Source organism: Sinohyriopsis cumingii, chromosome 15 (assembly GCF_028554795.1).
Source record: "Sinohyriopsis cumingii isolate HCF-2022 chromosome 15, ASM2855479v2, whole genome shotgun sequence".
NCBI lineage: Eukaryota > Metazoa > Mollusca > Bivalvia > Unionida > Unionidae > Sinohyriopsis > Sinohyriopsis cumingii.
In genome coordinates, this window is record NC_142975.1 from 115122271 (window position 1) to 115145314 (window position 23044).

At 33.8% G+C, this 23044-nt stretch overlaps 1 protein-coding gene across 1 annotated transcript in view; it reads left to right on the forward strand.

Annotated features, from left to right (window-relative positions):
- LOC149782532 (short transient receptor potential channel 7-like) overlaps positions 1-9818 on the forward strand; it is a 141061-nt gene extending 131243 nt beyond the window's left edge. Inside the window, exons 11-15 of the mRNA XM_089935153.1 lie at positions 4801-4999; positions 5541-5762; positions 6736-6873; positions 7657-7723; positions 8301-9818. Coding sequence (XP_089791279.1) covers positions 4801-4999; positions 5541-5762; positions 6736-6873; positions 7657-7723; positions 8301-8581 — 907 coding nt within the window. The 3' untranslated portion in view covers positions 8582-9818. The remainder of the gene's footprint in view (positions 1-4800; positions 5000-5540; positions 5763-6735; positions 6874-7656; positions 7724-8300) is intronic.
- Positions 9819-23044: the final 13226 nt, after the last annotated feature.

A 23044-nucleotide genomic window follows, 5' to 3' on the forward strand; every position in this document is an offset into this window, starting at 1 on the left:
AAAATATTTTCCAGTGTGGCAAAATATTAAAACGATGCTATAAACCAAACAAATAATCATTGAAACGATACATCTAAACTAGGTTGCATCAAGCCTCAGGTATATCAATATAATTATCATTGAAGCAACGATTGTTGGCGACCATGAATTCGTTGATTTTCCATCCCCCAACACGATAACACTCAAGCATAGATGTATGATCCAGAATGATTGTGTAGATACATGAAAATTAATTACTAGATCGTCATACGAGTGTATCTGCTACGCATGAGTGCAAATAACATCGATAACTATCCTTGATAAAATCTGACAGAAGTAAAAACCTGGTAAAGTCAGAAAGAATAATGCCTTTTTTTAAAAAAACAATCGCAAAAATAATTCTTTCATTATTGTAAAACACACTTTTTTAATATTTCCCATGATTTTATCAGGGATTTTGTCGATGATGAAGTCATTGGACGTTGAATTACTCTATCGTAACGAAATGAGTATTTTCTGTCGTACAATATTGAAATATTATTCGTTGTTTCTAATGCTGATTTGATTATTTGGGACGTGTTATACTGATGTTGGAGAAGAAGAAGAAGAAGAAAAAGAAAAGAACCAGAAAAATTATTTAAGCAAATATTATCTTAAATACAAGCGAGGTTACTCTCTAATCGCTCTACGTATCCTTTAAATATTTATCCGCCTTTGTCATGAATGATTCTGCATGACAACTACTACACCATTCAAAAGTGGTTTTTTGTGTGTCTTAAACATAAACAGAACAATATTTTTTATTCCGTATTCTCTTGTTCTATTTCAGAAGTGAGATACTTAAATATTATTTGCTGTTTGTATTTCTTTGAAAATGCTGATCTGGTTACATTATCAGCGATATGTTGTACCAAGGATGGGAATATATTAAAATATTTGGCAGCTGCATATAAGATGAACATTCTATTTCTTCCCGTGTCTCTTCATTCATAGATATAACCGGTCTTGAAATATGTTTACTTTCATTATTGCCAGTAATCAATATATAGATTGTAGGTCGCGATATCGTGTAGGTTTCAATAAAATGTTTGGTTGAGAGACCTGTCACTTTTTTATACACCCTTTGCTATGCTAATTCACGCACACAGTGGGTGTGGGTGCTCCCCAGGTAAATATATTTGACACAAAAATAATAATCCGGTTAGAGGCATCAGTGACGCCTGTATTTTCTCACCCGTCGTAGGAAAATTTATTTCGGTCTGAAATTCTGGTCTATTTATCCTCCCACCTTGAGCATTATTGATGCTTGTATTATATTACCCTCCGTAGGAAGCTTTATTTCGGTCTGAAATTCTGGTTTGTTCACCCCGCCCCTGCGTCTTAGCATTCAGAAATAATGGGAACTCTCTTTCACAATACAAAGTTTCGCATGCTCATGGGAATGATACTGAAAATGATGTACATAGTTATCTCCTCTTTGACCAATATCTATCACTTAAACCATATTTTGAACTGAATACGAGTTGCGGACATAAAAGTATTTTGTTCTCGAGAATGAATTCCTTAAGTTAGTGTACAATACCGTATTCAGAAAACAGATGGAACATCCGAATAAAAGAAAACTATTAAAATATGTGTTGATGAGATACATTTTTGAAATGCAAAAATATATATCATTCGCACGGACAATAGTTATTGACTATGACTTGGTGTTAGTCTGACACAATCAAATCAGATTAACCAAACGAATATATGGTTGTTTCTTTGTGATAGAAATATTAACAATACTGATATATGAATTTTACTCCTACAAGATGACAAACAGATAAGGTAATAAAATGTGAATACGTATGACCGGTACGGATTCATCGTGTATATATGTGAACTTTTTATTTTTCAGCGTCATGACTAATAAATGTCTAGTTTGCACTAGTGACTATCTAAAGGACAGGATGTTTATTATATCACACATGAATAAGAAATTTACTGGACTTTTCAAAGATGAATTACAACTGCTGCAACGATCAAACTTGTAAGACAACGTCAAAACTTTGCTCAAGACTGAAAAAGATTAAAACGTTTTCACCGGAATAAAACTATGCGTGATTAAAAGAATCTAAATTTCGAGATTTAATGACACTGCCTTTTTAATCCTAGAGAAAATGATCACAAGATGGACTTATTCAGATTTTGCAGTCGCGAGATATTTAGCGTCAAAATATGCAACATAACATTGAATTTTTAAGATGATAAAATTAGTATTTCTTGGTTAACAGCATAAATACTTTACCCTATGGATCATTTTCAGTGACGATAGTTTTTCACAACTACATTCGCATATATTTAAAAATGTAGAAACAAAAGCTTGTATATTTAAGCTAGTTTCCTTCTTTTTAACTTGAACTAAATTCCCCCAATCGCCAATTAGGAAAAAAAGGCATTGGTTCCTGGGTATATATCAAGCAGTAATTTTAATCATTTGTTAATTTATGTTCATGATGTTTCGTAATCATCTGTTCATCTTTAAATCAAGATTTTCTTTCTTAATCCTTGTTCTTCATAAAACTTGGACAGATAATAACGATGAGATAAGAAATTTCTCAATCAGTTTTACTGGATACAATGTTAGTAGGTTTGACACGTTTTGGATGTATTAGTGTCTAAAACATAATTAATTTTCACAAATTGTGTTAGATATTAACCTAAGCACCATATATGAAATATATATTTAGTGTGCATATTGAGTTTTGTTTATGTTTATACTTTGGTTTACTTTAACATCACTAAATGTAATATTTATCGTATGCACCTCTCAAATCTAGCCAAACGGAATGATTGTAGGTGTACAAATTTTTGTTCACACTAACAGTTCTTTCAATTTCTTTCGGTTCCTCGAAATTATATTGAATGGATTCAATGAAAAGTTGCCTCAATTAGAAACAGTGAATAATCTGTGGCAGACAGACCCACAGTCAACGATTCGTTTTATATTATTGAGTAGTAGATCTTTTCAGAATAATTTTTTCTCGCAGTCTTAAAGCACCGTATGAACAATATCATAAGATAACTTGGTATGATTTTGGTTAAGGTTGTATTTTTTATATGTCGATGATTATTTCCATCACGATGTAGTCATATTTAGCAATCGTTTCCATTTCTGTACTCGTCATTGTCCAATTGTGATTCAGTTGATTCAGAGGTAACAGTATTGTACTTTACTCAAATCTGTTAAAGTTTGTGTGTTTGATTTTCACCTTCTATCACATCATACCTTGTTTTGAATGGTGTTGCTAATCTGATATTATTAGGAAGAACACAAGACAATAATGGGTAATGATCCCTTAGTATCTGGAAGTCAAAAGGTATTCTAAATGTCTTTCCAAGAACCACAGACTGTACAACTGTTGTGCCATCAATTTGCACATTGGCTGTCCCGTTATCGTCTTTCTAAATTTGGTACTCGATACACTTTTATTTACTCCTGTTGCCCTAGCACAAATAGGAAACCATGACTGTCACCAAAACACTGTTCTCATTCAACCTGAAAGTCTTTAACTTGCACATAGGTTTCATTACTCAGTACTTAAACAACCTGACTTTTACCGAAACGGGTAATGGACATACAGAATAACACTCATCACAACGTGTGAGCAAGATACATACTAACACTCATCACAGGTGTAGTCAACATACATAAGCGCAAGAAGTACATGGTCAAGTGAAACACTGATTGATATATGCCAACTATTGGGATATATTATTGTAAGAAATATTATACAGATGCCGCAGTCAATAAAACAGTTTGGAGAAGAACCTGATGTTTGATCTCTTCAGAAATTATACTTCAGCAAATATTTAATGAACATTACTGATGTTATTAATTAGTGCATGCCATTTTTACCTGTAATATATGTATGTAATCACAGTATGGTAATCTTGTATTATGTATATTAACTTTTGTTACACTTGTGTCCTTCTATGCAGTAGATGTAAATCTTAGAGACTTCTGGTGACTAATTACATGCATATTTATATTAATTGCATGGTCTTAATGTAAATTTGCTTGTATCTAATTATGTCACCCTGTAAGAATAGATAATAGTAATAATACTACTATAAATAATAATAATAATAATAATAATAATAATAATAATAATGTTGATGATGATGATTTTAGAAAAGCACCATCAGTCATACATGAATAAAGGTAGACAATCGAAGCGAAATGCGCAATGTTATAATTCAGAGTAGTAGTTGCCTCCCTTGTCATACTATCTGTACCTTTGTCAAGCTTTGTTTTTCTAGATCATATATTAACTAAATAATTCAATCCCTTTATAATGTCCACCTTCGTCGGAAATTAGTTCTGTTTAGGAACGCATTAATCTGATTCTGACTTTCTTTTGTGTGTGTGTGTGTGTGTGTGTGTGTCTGTGTGTATGTGTGTTTGTATACTTTTAAAAGATGAATTTGATATTGACGATGGTGATTCTGGTGAGCATATAAAAATAACTGATTTCGCTGGATTTGTTATTCTGTTTTTACAGTATGTCATGATTGATGTTTTTCAGATGTTAATTTATGACGAAGGTGGCCTTTTACGAAATATTGGAGCCCACCTTTGATGGTCAGAATCCTGCTTAGAAGCACAATAACATTTGAACGTCTTTTAAGTATTAAAATTGCATGATTGTGGTAAATTTATTTTGTTAAATGCTAACAAAGGATACCTTTTTGTATATCCAAGACATATTACACCTAGATATTTGCAAAAGGAGCTAACTGTCAACTATCTAATGCCTACATTTCCATCCGTTTCAGCTTTATAGAGACATTCCGTACCATGTTTTGGTCCTTGTTTGGCCGTGGTGAACCTGATATCGTGCGACTGGGAGGATACAACAACCACGTGACTGAGGACATCGGATACAATTTGTTTGGAGCATACAATATTGCCATGGTTATCGTCCTTCTCAACATGTTAATTGCCATGATGGCACAGTCATTTCAGGCGATAACAGTACGTATTTATTCTGAAGATGATGTTACGTTGGATTTTTAGGACAACATTACGTCTCAAAAAAGTTTTTACGAAGTAAAGTCAACTCTTGTCTAGTTTTATTATTTTTGTAAAGATAAAAGTAATTTGATGTGTAGTCACACTCTTGTATCCTGAATACATCATGTACCATCATTTACAACGATGATATGGTAACTGAATGCCCATTACTTCGTAAGTAGAGAGTATTTTCTGCGTTATTTCTGTTTGTGTCATAACGCGTTATTACAACGTGCGAACACATTGATAAATGTACCAGCAGATAAAAAAGATGATTTTTCCAAATCAAGTCTAACTATGCGAAGAGTATTCGTTTAAAAATATGACAGGTCAGACCAGCTGATACCTTCATCAGTGTTCTATATATTATACGGTTGCATATATTCCAACAAGCGTTACAGTCATGTGTAAAAACAATTCGTATACATTTTGTCATTATCTCCAGAAGAAAACGAAAACTACTTTTAAAAAGTGGACGATCAACATTTTCTAAATATTATAGGAAGATTCGGACAGAGAGTGGAAGTTTTCCCGAAGCCAGCTGTACATGGATTACATAGGTTCAAGTACATCGCTACCTGTGCCACTTAATTTACTGGAGGCGCCGAGGGGATTAATAATGGTTTTCAAGGAGCTATGTTGTACCAAGGACTCCAATGATGACAGCATAGAAGATGAAGCTGTGCACAGGGAAAGAATCAGAGCTCATCAAAATGGAATACATGTGAGTATTTCTAACATGTAACTCCTGCGATCTTATCGCCATATAACAGATCGACCGCTGTCGCCTTTACTCTCTAATGAGAATTAAATAAGTCGGATGCATTCATATGTCTTGCTTGATCCACACAGAGACATAAAAGAACACTTATACGTCTCAGTTTGAAACGGGTTATCCTTGTACACCAACTCTGCAGACCCTAATTTTATATTATTCAAAAGTTATTCAAGCAATAAATGTCATGAGAGATCATCGAAATGGAACATCATCCACATATATGTTTGACTGCATTTTATTTTATTATTATAGATATACACTTTTAAATGCCTTTATTTCTGTCCGTGTAATCTACAGGAATTTTATTTTGATCAGTTTTGATGACTGGGCCGACATGACAGTGTGCCTGATACACACAAACGCCTATATTTACAACTCGGTTCCATCCTCTTTTCGTGATAGTCGCTTTGATGGGAGGGTAGAAAGGTTGGCACTGGCAAGGCGATGGGTACGGTTACCGACAGACCCGGGTTCAAATATAAGTACGGTACGATATAGAGTCCAGAATGGTTCGTAGATTTTGTGTTTAAAGTTCTTACCTACCATGACGAAGAGCTTGATTAGCCATAAACGTCAGGAAACCGTTTTGAACTTGAGCCGTTATCAGTATAAGTATCTTTGCACGCTCACATCTAATTTATACTGATCTTATGCAACCGTTCAAATTTGTCTCAATATGTTATCAATAATTCATTTAAGAGGTAATAACTTTGAAACTTTCCTAAACCGTACCCTCAGTAATATAGACCCTTTGTAAGATGGATGCATATTTCAGTCCGAATAGGGCAACTCAAGTACTAATAGAAACTCTGTATGACTGCAATTCTTATACAAGGACAATATATGTTTTCCTATAAGTGTCCTGTCATGGAAGCGCCTATGTACTTTCTTCTTAATATCGACAACTCGGTATTTACAGGCTTTCGGATCTACAAATGGGGCTTCTGCGGTGGAAGCATATGAAGCCAACTTGGTGGACGAATCCCCTTCCAACAGAGACAATGAAACATCATTAAATATTGAAACATTAAATATTGAAGAGAATAAAACTTATCCGGTGAGCATACATTCATGTGTCGTTTGAGATTATATATCGTACGTTTTATGCATATTTAGATTTTTTTAAATCAGCATATGGGAGGTTGACATCATGCTAATAATCACGATACTTAGCCTATTATGATAATGAGGATGAGGATGAAGACAAGGACGAAGATCAATATAATAATTACAATGAAATTCGTCTTCTTCTCTTTCTCCAACTTCTCCCTTTCTACTATCCTTTTCTAAAAACAACGAAACAACTGCAATATTAAACTGGTGCATGGTAATAGGATCCCGAAAGCAGTCTGAGAAGGAAGGCTACAAGAGAATTTCTAGCGAGAAAATATGTTACACTAGTTTTTCCGTGTATTTGTTTGTGTGCGTCTTAGTGAGCGTGTGCGTTAGAATACGTTACGTTAAGAGATGATTGAGACAATAGGTCAAATATTACTTAAAGTACCAAACAATGCTCTTGTTCGTTTGCATGCAAAAGCTACGAAACAATGACAACAACAAAGAAACAAACAAATCCACCAATAAATGAAGCACGCTAAAAGTTTCCATTTGGTAGGTCTTACAAATATGTGTTAGTAAATGTACAAAAAGGGTATAAACTGAAGTTAAGGACTAGAATGTTTTCTTTTTCTTTTCTAAGGAAATATAAATTACATCTCTTCATTGTTATATATATCTTCTGGTGAGATCTTGACACTGGTTAGTTTTTCTTTAAATTTTCGTACAACACAACTGAATAATTCTGTAATCTCAGTATGATATTCATTATTGATATTTTCAGAAAGTAATGGAACGTATCATACAAAGATATATCTTCGATATTCAAAGAGAAGAAGAAGTCACAGAAGGTGAGTTTACTTATGTAGGATCAACAATAATTTCATTTTTTATATTGGATTCTGACGAATTGTGTTATATAAATCCAACCGACCCAAAGCTTTATCAAAATATAGGTTGAAAAGATTCATCAGATGTGTGTTATCATTCAGCTGTCAATGTAAATTTAGGAATGTAATTCAGTACATGTCTTTTTCGTGAAAGTAAAACCAGGAACATAATTCAGTATATATATGATTGGTCAGTGTAACACTTTGGCTGCCATTCAGTACATGTCAACTGGTCATGTCACTGGGAAAGTAGGAATGTAATTCAGTCCCCGTTTGATACGTCAGTGTTATACAGGGAATGTGATTCAGTGCATTTCAGACTGTGTGAATGTGAAACTAGGAATATAATTCAGTACCCGTCTGACTGGTAGGAAGGGGAAATCTTTGTAAAACATTATATTTATCACTCAAATCCCTCTCAGCTGACACATTTCAATAATTTGGAATATATTTACGAAACAACTGCAGGCCAATACTTCTATAATTCAAATTTATACAGTTTGACATATTGTTCTTCATTTTTTTTCTCACTTTACAGACGATTTCGAGGAAATAAAACAGGATATTTCTAGTTTTCGGTATGAGATGCTCAATCATTTGTCCAATGGAGAAAAGGCCCATCAAGCTGTGCAAGAAGCTATTGCCAGCATAGGGAAACATGTTTTGACCATTCGCGAGGACATGTATTCAGAAGGGGGTACAAAGAAACCCGTTATAGGGTCATGTCATGACAGGATTATGTATGAAGAAGAATCAAACGCGTTCATGAAAACAGTTGAAGAATCGGACAAAGAGAATGCGCCCAACAGTTCCATCTGATCTGAAGTGAGGATAACATTTCTGGTTAAAACAACTAATTGATAATCCAAAAATGAGTTAATAACGCCCAGTTTATACAACTGATTTGTGTAAAAGAGGACGTCTTGCATCAGCATATTCTCAGAATGCGAATATTCTTTACATGAAATATTTCATCCTGACAGTCACTGGTATTGTGAAAATATTTTAGTCATGCTTATAAATATAATTTGGAGCTGATTGCTTTAAACTATGTTGCATGTTATGATGAACAGTAGAGGAATAGCCAAGAATAAACAAGCAATCAAGAAACAACATCATATATAATATATCTGTGTTTGCTCAGGACCAGTGTAGTATTAACTATCTTATCATCTATGTATTTTGACGTTGTGAAAAGGTTACCGAAAACTGGCGATTGATCATTATTTTTACTGACCCCTAGCTCTTTCTTTTCAGGTCATAAGAATAAGATAAGAGATCTTAGTGTTAAACAGTGTAACTTAGAGAAATTATGCATCGGCAGATACGACAAGAAGTGAAATAACACTGGTAGCCATTAAATGGTTCAATCGATATTTAAAGTTTGATGTCAAAATGTTTTATTCTTAGAATTTACGGTTGAAAAATAACAATGTTAAAGGTTTCAAGGGTGAGAATACCAGTGATTCTAATGCAAACAAGGTCAACTAGCTTGTTACGCTAATTCGTCATGTCATAATACGGTTTCAGCCAGAAACTATGTTCAGAACCTATACGATACCATCACAACCTCAGATGTTATCAGTTGATTTGTATCTGAGCGGCACAATTCTTCACCGGACACAAAGTTATTTATTCCATTTTTAAGTCAGATCTGAGAATAGTGCGACAAATTATGTTTGACTGCCATGATCTACAGAAAGCTGCCATAAAAAACCTAGAACTGTGTCTTCGATGTTACCATGTAATTTTTAGAGTTCCTTCAACTGAAAATAAAGAGGGACCTTTTAGCTTGACTCAGTTTACTGGCAAGGAACTGTTGATCTTGGGCACAGTTCGTTTAAACGTTAGAGAAGCAGTTTTTATGAGACATTTTTCCCAGTAGATATAAAATACTTCAAACAACATTGGTGTTGCCAGTGTTTGCGTCAGTAGATTAATATGTTTGGCGGACCATCACGATGTGCTGTAAATCATTAAAATGTGACCCTGTTATTGCAACAAATGTTACGTTCCATGTTAGTGTACCACATTTCCAAATATAAATGGTATGTATTTCTTTAAAGTTAATAAAATATTTTTAACATTAAAAGTACGTATTTTTTTGTTTGGACCTTGAGCGCATATTATGTACTAACATGTAATCTTAAGCGCATGCCACCCAATGTATGCAGCTGCTGCCCAACGAATTTCAAAACTACGGCGTTGTCGTCGATAAATACAAAGTATTTAAGCACAGAGAAGGCGACTGATAAATCGTCACCAAACTTTATACTTTGTCAACAACTACCCTTTCCGGCTGCTTCAGCCTTTATTTTATAGTAAATGTAGTCCGGCAATAACTTGAAAACTCTAAAAATGTCACAGGTGCTGGAAAAGAAGAAAATTCATGATGTGGTAATACGAGAAACACTGTATCAGCGAGGTCAGCGTCAACATAAGGGTGATGGTGGATATTCAGTGACATACTATTCCATATTAAAAATCATTGATGATGATAGTTATAAATATACGTTTTGCGGGACGATAATGAGTATATCATTTAACAAACACTGCAGAACAAGAGTGCATCAGTATCATGTGCAAAAGAACTAAGAGAACATCAATAAAGAAAATGATAATCAAAAGAAAATGAATTCATACATCTCAGATATAAATAAGGTAGAGGAATTATGCATGCAATGAAAATAATAAAATAAAGAATAGGGTAAAAGTGATATAAATTATTAATTACTAGATTAAAGATCCAGAAATGTATTACACCCGCGTTCGTACAATTACGGTGTCACAGACTATTATAAGCGACTGGGTAAATATAGATCAGATTAGATGTTTACATTTTTAAAATGACACAAACAAAATTAGTAATTATATGACACTTGTATGTATCATATTTGAACAATGCTTTAAATTAAATAGATGGGAATAGAATGTGATATTTTGCAGTTAAAGACCGACTGACTTGAAGGTCGATTCCAATTATTCTAGTAGTGTATGTTCCACCTCCATCATAGGTGGACACCAATAATTTATCATCGGGTTCCACCATGTGCTGTTCGATGCGCAAAATTATGCCATAATCCTCCGATTCGCTGCGGACATTCCAAGATGACAGAACGGATAAAGTGTTTTTCTTAAGCTCCTTAGGAACTTGAAAGACAATAGTTAAAATATTAAGGAATATAATTATGGCAGGTATGAATGTGGAAACGTTGTTAACTAAACTAAATAAATGCATGAAAAGAAAATTCAACATTTGGCAAACCATCTTGAGGTGCAAACCCAAAGAGATAAGCTTTATGAAACTGGAACTTTAACATTTGGCAAACCATCTTGAGGTGCAAAACCAAAGAGATAAGCTTTATGAAACTGGAACTTTAACATTTGGCAAACCATCTTGAGGTGCAAACCCAAAGAGATAAGCTTTATGAAACTGGAACTTTAACAATTGGCAAACCATTTTGAGGTGCAAACCCAAAGAGATAAGCTTTATGAAACTGGAACTTTAACATTTGTAGCTTACATCGTCTGTTTATTCATCATTTTATAAAACACGAATTTATTAAAATCAAAATATTGCTTTTTGAAAGAAATGATAATTTATTGCATGAAGTTCAAAAATTAGAGTTCAAAAATATCTATTAAACCTAACTGTAATTTCTGTTTTTGTTTTGACGTTGTAAAAAGTAAAAAGGTCTTGAAGCTTTATTATAAAGACAGCTAAGAAAATATAAGTGTGTGTGTGTGTGTGTGTGTGTGTGTGTGTGTGAAGAAAATATAAACAGCATCGAATGTGAAAATAATACTAGTATCACACGTAATGATTTCCTGGATGTTTTGCTTTGTCTACTGAGTATAATAAAACTCTGAATATTTCCATGTCATTATTATACAAGATTGTCTCTATTTCTTCACTATTTTAATAGAGAAAAATAAAACCGTTTTTGATACCATAGCTGATTAGGTTTGTGCTTTTTTCACGTTATTTTGCAAAATTGCTATGCTAGACGACACAGTTATGCCACCAAACCTTGTAAGTAATTAAACATTGCCTTCATATATAGACATCGGTGTTACTAGCTAAGAAAAACGTAAACTACATGCTGATTCGTCAAATATATTACACTTGATAACAATGCAGCTCATAAAGTACGACAATAGTTTTAAAATATATGACACGTAAGGACAGTATTTGGAAGCCAGGTGGCTGACACACGTCACTCAGTTGTACTAACAAAATTCAACAGTATAATAAAAATGCAATATTTTTAATGAACAAGATGGCTTGCACAAATAAGCTATATAAAAGTTTCAGTACAAATGGATTCGACATTCACGCAGAGGATCATTTTCAAGCAGACACTGTTGACATGAAATACTTCGAGAAGTGTGTGTGTGTGTGTGTGTGTGTGTGTGTGTGTGTGTGGTTGTGTGTGATTTAGATTTTTAACGTAGTTTTAAGAATTTTCCAGTCAAATTGCTGCGATGTCTGCAGCGTGACAGTTTTAGTGATGTCTAGCACTGGGTCATTATGCCGCAGACATGTAGCATGACGTACCACCCAGTCACATTATCCTGACACCAGGCCCACCAGTCCTAACACTAACCTCTTAATGCTGAGCGCCAAGCGAAGAACCTGTTAGTACCATTTTTGTAAGTCTTGGTATGACTCAAACCCACGACCTCCCGCTTCCGAGGTGGACGCTCTAACCACTAAGCCACGGGAGCTGTCCGAATCGAAAAGACGACACTGATAAATTTTAACACGAATTCAACATAGTTGTGAGTATAAAAGAAATTGAAAGACTATGGACTTATAGTAAAGACCACGAGTCTCTTGTATACTGAGGACGAGACTACACATACAATCATTTGCGAGTCTCTTGTATACTGAGGACGAGACTACACATACAATCATTTGCGAGTCTCTTGTATACTGAGGACGAGACTACACATACAATCATTTACGAGTCTCTTGTATACTGAGGACGAGACTGCACATACAATCATTTACGAGTCTCTTGTATACTGAGGACGAGACTACACATACAATCATTTACGAGTCTCTTGTATACTGAGGACGAGACTGCACATACAATCATTTACGAGTCTCTTGTATACTGAGGACGAGACTACACATACAATCATTTACGAGTCTCTTGTATACTGAGGACGAGACTGCACATACAATCATTTACGAGTCTCTTGTATACTGAGGACGAGACTGCACATACAATCATTTACGAGTCTCTTGTATACTGAGGACGAGACTGCACATACAATCATTTACGAGTCTCTTGTATACTGAGGACGAGACTGCACATACAATCATTTACGAGTCTCTTGTATACTGAGGACGAGACTGCACATACAATCATTTACGAGTCTCTTGTATACTGAGGACGAGACTACACATACAATCATTTACGAGTCTCTTGTATACTGAGGACGAGACTACACATACAATCATTTACGAGTCTCTTGTATACTGAGGACGAGACTACACATACAATCATTTAAGAGTATTTGCACAAACATATAGAAACTACGTAAAAGGAGCAAAACAAAAATTAAACAATATTCACAAAAAGGACAGGAAGCATTTTAATTCCACCAGTAGACGTTATATTTGTGACAAGGAATTTTAAACAATGACATATATCATGGTTGTTTATGTAGTAATTACAGAGGTTCTGCACAAACGACTATAATTTAAATTATGAGCATCACATTTATATGCCACATGTTATAAAAATCATATCATGATGAAATGTACATTTCGTTTCCACCTCAATATACTTGTAAAGGAATTTGTTATAGTGATGACATATTTCTTGATAGCTTTTGGCTTAAGAGAAGATATTTAGAACAACTTGCAACAAACAAACAAAAGACCAACAACAACGACTAAACGCTACCGGAAACTAGGATAGATTTTAAAAAAAAGAGATCACACCTATTTTAGGCACAAGTTTAAACAGTTGAAGGAAACTTAATTACCACCAACCAAGAAATTGCATTTCAGTCTATAAGGATTCGATATAACATGCGATGGTTACAAGAATGTAAAAATGTAATGGAAGATTTAAAATTACAATTTCTTGATGAACTGCATTATTTCTACGTCTAGAAAGATCAGTTAATGTTCAGGTCATAGTTTTCAGAGTTTAGAAATATCTGTGCTAAAATTTGCCTATGCTGATACTATAATAAAAATATCCAAAGTAAAATTCGAATTACAGACTGAGACATGGTGTTCATGGAAGCACTGAGAACTAAAAGTGCCAATGGATCATCTAAAACAAATTCACAAACACTGTGTACGTTGCTGAAGTATAACAAGAGATTCTGGAGAATATGACACGTCATTGTCATTAATTATACATTTATATACCAGATAATAAAAATTGTTTTCCTTGGGACATGTACACATTAATGCCTGACAATGACGGGGAACCGAACAAAAATGCAATATAATATCTTGGTTTCATAAAAGTGTCGGTGAAGATCTAGAAGTTGATTAGTGGTACCAATACAATTAGTTCAATGACTACCCGTCTGAGCCAGAACACTTATTTAACAAGAATGTGATTCATTAACATTACAGAGAAACTTTTATAGGACAAAATGTTACACAGTTTTAAGTACCTTTATTATTGTGCTCCTTAAAAAGTAGCGATAGATAATTTATCCATTATCGTAATTTGAAGTCGTATCATCAGTTCACTGTGGTTAAATTTTACATTGAATTGAATACCACTCTGATATCAAAACCAACCCATGACTATAAAAAGAATTTTGTTTTCAAAGTCGTAAAAAAATCTGTGTTCGGTAAACATATGGAATAGTTGCGCACGAGAATGACGGGTAAATTGTGCGCCGATGAGAGCAAACATCTTGCAATCAAACGGATATTTCAACTTCATTAAAAAATTCTATCCTTTTGTTTCAACTTGTTAACTATCTTTTATCTCATAAATATGGGTACTATATTGCTATTCCTTAACACTCTCAAAGGAATATTTATCTTTGGAGGAAAACACCATAACAAAACAGATCCTTTATGACAGAATCTTTTAATTTATGTGCTATCATTCACGCATATGTCTTCCAGTTATTAAGAGTCTATGCTCTTAAAAAAGTAACAGAAAAGAGTGAAAGGCAACAAACTTTGATATATAAAAATTAAACAGAAAGTTTATTTTCCAAGAACACAAAGTGAAAATGAGAAAAAAGTACTTAAGGAATTGTGAATTAAGTCCCAAAATAATCCAAGAATTACAGACACAAGTCCCAATAATTTTAAGTCCTGAAAATTTTTTAGTCGAAGTCCAGAATAAATCCCAAAACTAAAGGAGATGACGTGTCTTTGGTAGCTTATAGAGTGTCCATGTATCAACAGTTGTTTTGTTGAATCACATTAATATAATTATACGATTGCATTCACTATAAACTCCAGTGAATCTCTTTGTCCATGAATTTTATCAGAGCACTTTTGTGCTTCCAGAAGAAAAAAATCACTTGAAATAAATAATTTGAAGAAATAAAGTTTCCAGCTCAAAAATTAAATACTGGACACAACATATAATGCTTAAAGCACGACTGGAACAATCCTCTCAGTTACAAGGTTATATAGTTCTCTACATGAACAGGTTACAATTAACATTTTCTATAAAAACAAAACACATTACCTAATAAAAAAATAACCTTTTATAATGATCCTTATATTTACAAAATAAAAATATAACCTGGATTATGTAAAATACACTAAGGAAATTCCAAAACCTAAACCTAGACGAAATTAAACATATTTACTTCTATTAATAATAATTAAGATTTAAACCAATGCACATATATAATAATTTACCTATGTATTAGTTGTTTACACAGAATAAAATTGAAACCAAAGTCAAGCAGAAATATACTCAGTCAAATCCAACATAAAATGTTACATTGCAAAAGCATGTAATGAAATAAAAATAATTAAAACAATAACTAACAAACAATGTAATTTAAATATACATAACAAAAAGTAAATGCTAACTTGGTTTGGTTGGCCGCTTTCTCTCTTTGCATTCATTGCATTGGCACAATCGCGAAGCAGATATATATATATATATATATATATATATATATATATATATATATATATATATATATATATATATATATATATATATATATATATCACTATCCTAGGAAACACTACTTAGTCATTCTTACAACGTTCCATTTTGTGTGTGTGTGTGTGTGTGTGTGTGTGTGTGTGTGATCTTGATTTTTAACGTAGATATAATACATTTTCAGTCACGTCGTTACCATGTGCGCAATGTGACAATTTAAAGTGATGTCGAGCACTGGGGCATCATGCCACAGACATGTAGCATGATGTCCCACCCAGTCACATTATCCTGACACCAGGCCGACCAGTCCTAACACTAACATCTTCATGTTGAGGACCTAGAGAGGCAGCTACTAGTTCCATTTTATAAGTCTTTCGTATGACTCGACCGATATTCGAACCTGCGACCTCCCACATACAAGGCGAACTATCTAACCACTTAGGTCACCGGAGCCTTCCATCGTTCTAGTTGGCTAAATATTAATTAATGATGGTTATATATGACTGGATGTTTTATTTATGTTCCAGCATCACATATATCTTTCCAAATGTAAATATAGTTTATGGTTTGATCACTGTATTTGATTTCTAAAAGAAAATAGCAACAAATGTAAATACCCCGAGTATCAGGCCAAGATTTTTGTCAACTTGTTTTTATTATCTTTTTACCTGATTAGTGTCTTCTACAGCAATTTTCGTCCTTTATGAAATTGGTTTCTTTTAATGTTTTAGTAGCTGTTTTTGAAGTTAACATCTGATTCTGTTATGCTATCCCTTTTCGCAACATCTGTTAAATTCTCTATTATTTCAATCTGTGATTGCTTAGCTAACAAGTCTCATAACAAATCTGAGATGGATCAGATTTTTTTGACTTGTATTTTGTCTTGCATCTTTCGGTTTCCTTCGGGTTTTTTTAATGATATCAAATCAACAATCACGCATGGATTTATATTTTTTTGCTTAACTGCAATAGTCATGTTATATCTAACACGCTCAAAACGATTTCACCGTCTTAAATCTCCAAATGTAATTCATCCTTTTACATTAAATAGGTGTACGGAGTATTTAATTTGTTGTTCTAAATATGCACCTGAACAACACACGTCCCACCCCCACCCTCCACCCACACACTTTGTAAGAATCTACGTTAGTTTCTTTTTTGTCTGCATGATTAAACCTCGTCTGAACTTTAGGTTATTTAAAAATACAGAAAAGTGATATGTTATCGTGTTTACGTATCATGAACGTAGAACACAAGTAATTTTACTATATATTCTCTACATTTATTTCTCAGTACTGAACTTTCCACTGTGTGACAATGAATACAAATCATATGTTAATCTGAAATACCTTCAAAGATGATTTCACGGTGAAATTCCTGTCAAAGGTTCACTGGCATTTGTTTGAAAGGCTAGACTGTAAACAATCCAGTATCTAATAGAACACAGATTTCACTTCCAGATCATCACCAATACCATATTATTCACTGTACACTGTCGCCAAAACACACACAGGCAACCACACCGTAAGCTCATTTTCTAAAGAATAAACAATTGCCTTTAAATCCATACCAAGAATGCCTTTAAATCCATACCAAGAATGCCTACATCTATCTCTTGTATCACCACCAAAAGGAGACTGGAAACAATGCTCTAAAATTAGATTGGGACTACATTCGTGGGTACTGAACAGGAACTATTGTGTCCAGATTCTATCATGTCAAGCCAGATGAAATGGTGGTCTGTGTCAAAACTGTAAGCATTCACTTTAATAAATTTCATGCGTTTTTGTTGTTCGGTGAACCAGTAAGTTATTGTGTCTGTAAAACCGTTTGCAATTAAAATAGTACTTGACTAATTCTTGTCACTGGTGTAATATATTGTGTTTCAGATCATTTGGAATATTGTATCAATCAACTACGAAAAAAGGGGTTGATTACCATCCATGTTTTGAAATAGACTGACTTATTGGTTATATGCCTGCATTATCAGGGAATCACTAGATTGTAATATAACTTAACATTTGTATATTATAAGTTTATACAGCAGGGTATAAAAAATGTATGTCCAGTTTGTACATTTTTGTCATACCCTGCGTAATTATAGATTAGAATTCCTGTTTTCTGTAGTCTTCTATAATACTTTTTTCTTTTAATTTATTTCCCTCCTCTGTAAGAGGTTTCCTGTAGTATTCCATAATACATTTTAGTTTAATCTATTTCCCTCCTCTGTAAGTGGTGGTTAAGAGTTTCATCATCTTGAAATATTTTCCCTGCTGTCATTTATTGTTACCTTGTATCATTTATTATTCCTTTGTATCAAATCGCATGCGGAAACTGTCATATTAAAGTTTTCATGATTGATCTCCTTATCATTTATTATCATTCTTATCAGAAATAGTTCGACATGTTCGTGCCAGCAAACTCTTCATTGCACGATTCCGGCGAAAAATTCCATTAAATTTGGACCAAACTCCGGTAAACACCTGAAGGATAATAAGTGATGTTGCTAATCCTGCAACTCGTACAGCAGCAGTGCAAGTCACCCCAACTACATCCTCAGCCATGCAAACGTCTAGCCATTTATGAAGGGCATATGCTGCATGAATTTATTACTAACTCCACTGTCATGTTCGATCTCTTCAACCAAATCATTCTTAATTTCGTTCATGTTTTCCATTCAAATTGTTTTATGTTAGTTGTGTTGGATACCTAGTATTTGCTCCCTCATTTATATAAGTGGAATTGACAGCTTTTAAGCTTAAATCTAGGCTTTATTAAAAATTAATTTGATTTCTTCCAATTGCTTTTTAGTACGGCAATGTATTTTGACTTTGTCTATGATGCGATAGACATTAATCCTCATATTTTGAACTATTTCAGTAGTTTGTTATTTCGTCAATTAGGATTCCGTTTGCTATCAACTAATGAATTGAAATCCGAATTAACGAAACTGGAATAATCAACGTTATGACGTTATGATCCTGTTAAATTATCAAATCTGTGTTTGTTGGTGTACCTATCAGCAACTTAAATATCTTTATTTAAGATAAAGATATATATATATATAGTTGTTGTTGTTGTTTTGGGGCTTAACGCCATTTTTCAGCACACGATAGGCTATACATGGCGGCCAGTATTAATGGTGGAGGAAGAACCCGGGAAAACCCCAGTAAGAACCACCGACCCACGAGAAGCTACTGGCAAGCTTTCTCACATACCCACATTGGCTGAATCCTAGACTCGAACCGCCGCAGACAGAGGTGCGATGGCAGTGATCCGTAACGGAGAGCGCTTTAGACCACTCGGCCACTCGGGGCCCCTATATATATATATATATATATATATATATATATATATATATATATATATATATATATATATATATATATATATATATATATATATATATATATATATATATATATATATATATATGAGATTGACCTTTGTCAATAATTCGAGGTAGGATTTTGGTTTGGCCTACATGAGTAAAAACGTGTTCATCTGGTTTGATTCTGACTTAATTCTGACTCTTGAAGATTCCAGAAAAGAATATTGTTTACAGTGTGATGGAAAGTTCCAATACGATGGACTTCATGCTACCCCTTATGTTGTGACTTGGACTTTTTATATTAGAGTTGTTTATTTTAGAATTACTCATTCCTACTTTAACATCTGCATAGCAGATTCAGTCTTTGAATTATTTTCAGTTTTAGTTTGAGTTGATTTAGTTATTTAAACTATTCACTGGAGTTACAAAGTACTCGGGAATATTTATAACAAAATCACACTTTGGTTTATATCGTTGTGATACATCAAGCTTATTTACACATCGATAATATTTAAGGCTATTGGTATGTCATCAATTTCAAGATTAAAATTCATTCGAGACACTACTGGTATTCAATCAGTCGTACTAAGTTGCAGAAGTGATACTACATTGCATACCAGTACTTAGGTTCTTTACAAGGCGCCAGAAAAGTTGTGTATTTCTCGAATATAATGTAGATGAAATGTTACTTTTTTTGTTTTAATTGACATTGCTTTTGCTTGCTTCTGTAAGAGATTTTTTTGTGCAAATTTCTGTACAATTTATAATCTTCAAGTGATTCACGTGTGCCTTTTAATCTGAACTGTCTTAGATATTTTAGGCTTTGCTTTCGCCGGTTATGCACTATGTGTCAAACCAAGGCTGACATTTAATAATTCTTCTTTGAGATGTCACAGCTAGGTTTTGCTTTCTTTTAATTGTATTCATGGTGCTTGCTGCAACATAAAACATATCAGTAATTGTTTCCACCCATTTTGTTATTGTTCATTCATATATATATATATATGTGTGTGTGTGTGTGTGTGTGTGTACCAGAAATAACGGCAACTGTTACTAGTGTGGCAAACGAGCATCCGTTACTCAATTGTTTATCTTTTTTTTTCGTGTAGTATATTTCATGGGATGAACCGAACTCTTTGAAATACGACACAATATACATAAATCACCCTCGGGCATCGTTGTACACGAAAAGAAACGAAACCCAAGTACATGTATTCAATAAATAAAATAATTTAATTTCGTGACAATCTTCAGTGGGTAGAAGTTCAATCCTCAAAGATGAGGATGATAACACATTTCAATAGCTTGTTTATCATTGTTGATGTCGCATTCATCAAGATCTCGTATTTAATCTTGATATCCATTTCAGTTATTTTGTTCCAGTTCCTTGTCAGTAAAGGGTTTACGTTCTATCTCTTTACATGTTCTTTATATAATAATAATAATAATAATAATAATAATAATAATAATAATAATAATAAATAATATTAATAATGAGGACTTTGTATGGTGCCTAATCTTTAGAAGCCCTAAGCGCTATACAACATTAGACAACACCTATAAAATTAAAAAACATAATGATATTATTACAAAAACAAACATCATGAAATTAGAAAACATTAAAAAAACACGCTGAGGATATTTAAGGTAGGAAACATTATTAGGTATTTAAGTTTGTTCTTGCAGTCGAAATAAATGAGTTTTGAGAGCACCCTTGAATGGGATCACTGTGTCTTTGTGTCTAAGTTTAGTGGACAATTTATTCCACAATTCTGGACCCTGGTGTGCAAACGAACGCTGTCCATATGACTTTGTTTTCATAGTGGGAATAATGAGTAGACGATTGTCAGAAAAGGAGCGTAATTATCTTGCTGGTGTGTACACATGGGTGAGGTCGGATAGGTATGTTGGACTGGAGTCCGTCAATGAAACGTAGTACAGAGAACAAATTTTGTGTTTGATTCTGGATCGAATGGATAGCCAGTGTAGGGTACAGAGCAGCGGGGAGGTGTGCTCTGGTCGTGGTACTCTAAGCATGATCCGAGTACCTGTGTTTTGAACGTTTTGAAATTTCTGGAGTAGATATTGAAATGAGCCAGACAGAATTGAGTTACAATAGTCCAGTCTTGAAAGTACTAATAAACACACAAGTGTTTTAGTGGCATCAACTGAAAGATATTTGCGAACTGAGCTGATGCGTCTCAGCTGAAGATATGCAGCCTTGCATATGTTCATGACATGTTGGTGCAATGTGAGAGTACTGTCCAGAGTAACACCTAGGTTTCGTACTGATTGTGTAAATTTAATATTGGTGTTGCTGATATTTATTGTTTGAGGTAAAGGATGTGAATGAGAAAGTCTTTTTGTTGTGAACAGAATGGCCTCAATTTCGTCATCATTCATCTGCAGCTTGTTACATGTCATCCATGATTTCACATCAGAAATGCACCTCTCTACACCTTGGATGGTAGCATCAACTTCAGTTGGGTGGCTAGATTTGTATATTTGAGTGTCGTCAGCGTACAATTGGTGAGACACTGGATAATGATCTATGACACTTGAGAGCGACTGAGTGTATATAATGAAGAGAACATGTCCAAGAACAGACCCCTGTGGAATACCACAACATAGATCAACTGGGCTGGAGTGTATTCCATTTGCTGATAAAATTTGTGTCCTGTTGACCAAGTAGGACTTGAACCACAGTAAGGCTGTATCATGAATGCCAAATACATACTGGAGACGGTGAAGCAATATATCATGGTCTATTGTGTCAAATGCTGCAGACAAATCAAGGAGGGTGAGGACTGTAATCTTTCCGATATCCAACGCAGAGAGAATGTCGTTAACTACTTTTAGAAGAGTAGTTTCAGTACAGTGGCAAGGGCGATATGCAGATGGTACATTGCTAAAAAGACTGTTTGAATTCGGATGAGATACAAGCTGGGATAGCAAACCTTTTCTAAGATTTTTTATATTCCACTCGCATTCTTCAATTTCAGAGAAATAATGCTTCAGTTATTTGAACTTTCTGTGAACCACAATTCTTTTACAAGTTGTTTTTGATCCATTTAAATCCATATAAAATGGCAAATGGTGGTAGAGATTTTGATCATGCTTTTAATAAAACTAGTTACGAGGAATATAGCTACCAGGAAATAACTAAGGATCCAATATTTGAATATCGTATTCGTAGGATTTATCTGAAAAGGATTTCAAAGTCTTGAGAAAGACGCTGGGCCATGGTTATACAGTCATTGCGCAGCAACTAAAGGACCTGGAAAAAATTATTACCATTCTTTCTAGTAATCTTTTGTGTTCTTATGAAAGTGATATCTGCTATAATGATGTAGATTCTATGCATTCCAAATATATTGCTATATTATATTTGCACGTTTTGAAACAACGTGATAATGAGTATAAATTGCGTCATATCCACTATTTTACTAGCATATTCTTCGCAATCTTTTTGGTAGACAGTGATTCAGATATTATGTTATTATTTCCTCTGTATTTTTGGTTGTGCATTAGAGTCTTTATTGCACGCTTCATTTTAATGAGGTTGAATAACGTTAGATATCATGAGTTGACAACATCAGCAATATGCATATTGTATTATTAATTTTGTATGATAAATTTCATATCCAAAGAGTGCCCGTTTCAAATAATTGTTTATGGAATAAACATGGCCCCATGATATTTCTATAATGTTATATTACGTTGCTAGGTTATTATTGCACATTGTGAAAAACTATATTTATATTATGTGACTACTTTACCGACATTACTCTATTAAAGGTGAATGTTATGTGAAATTTTAAAAAAAAG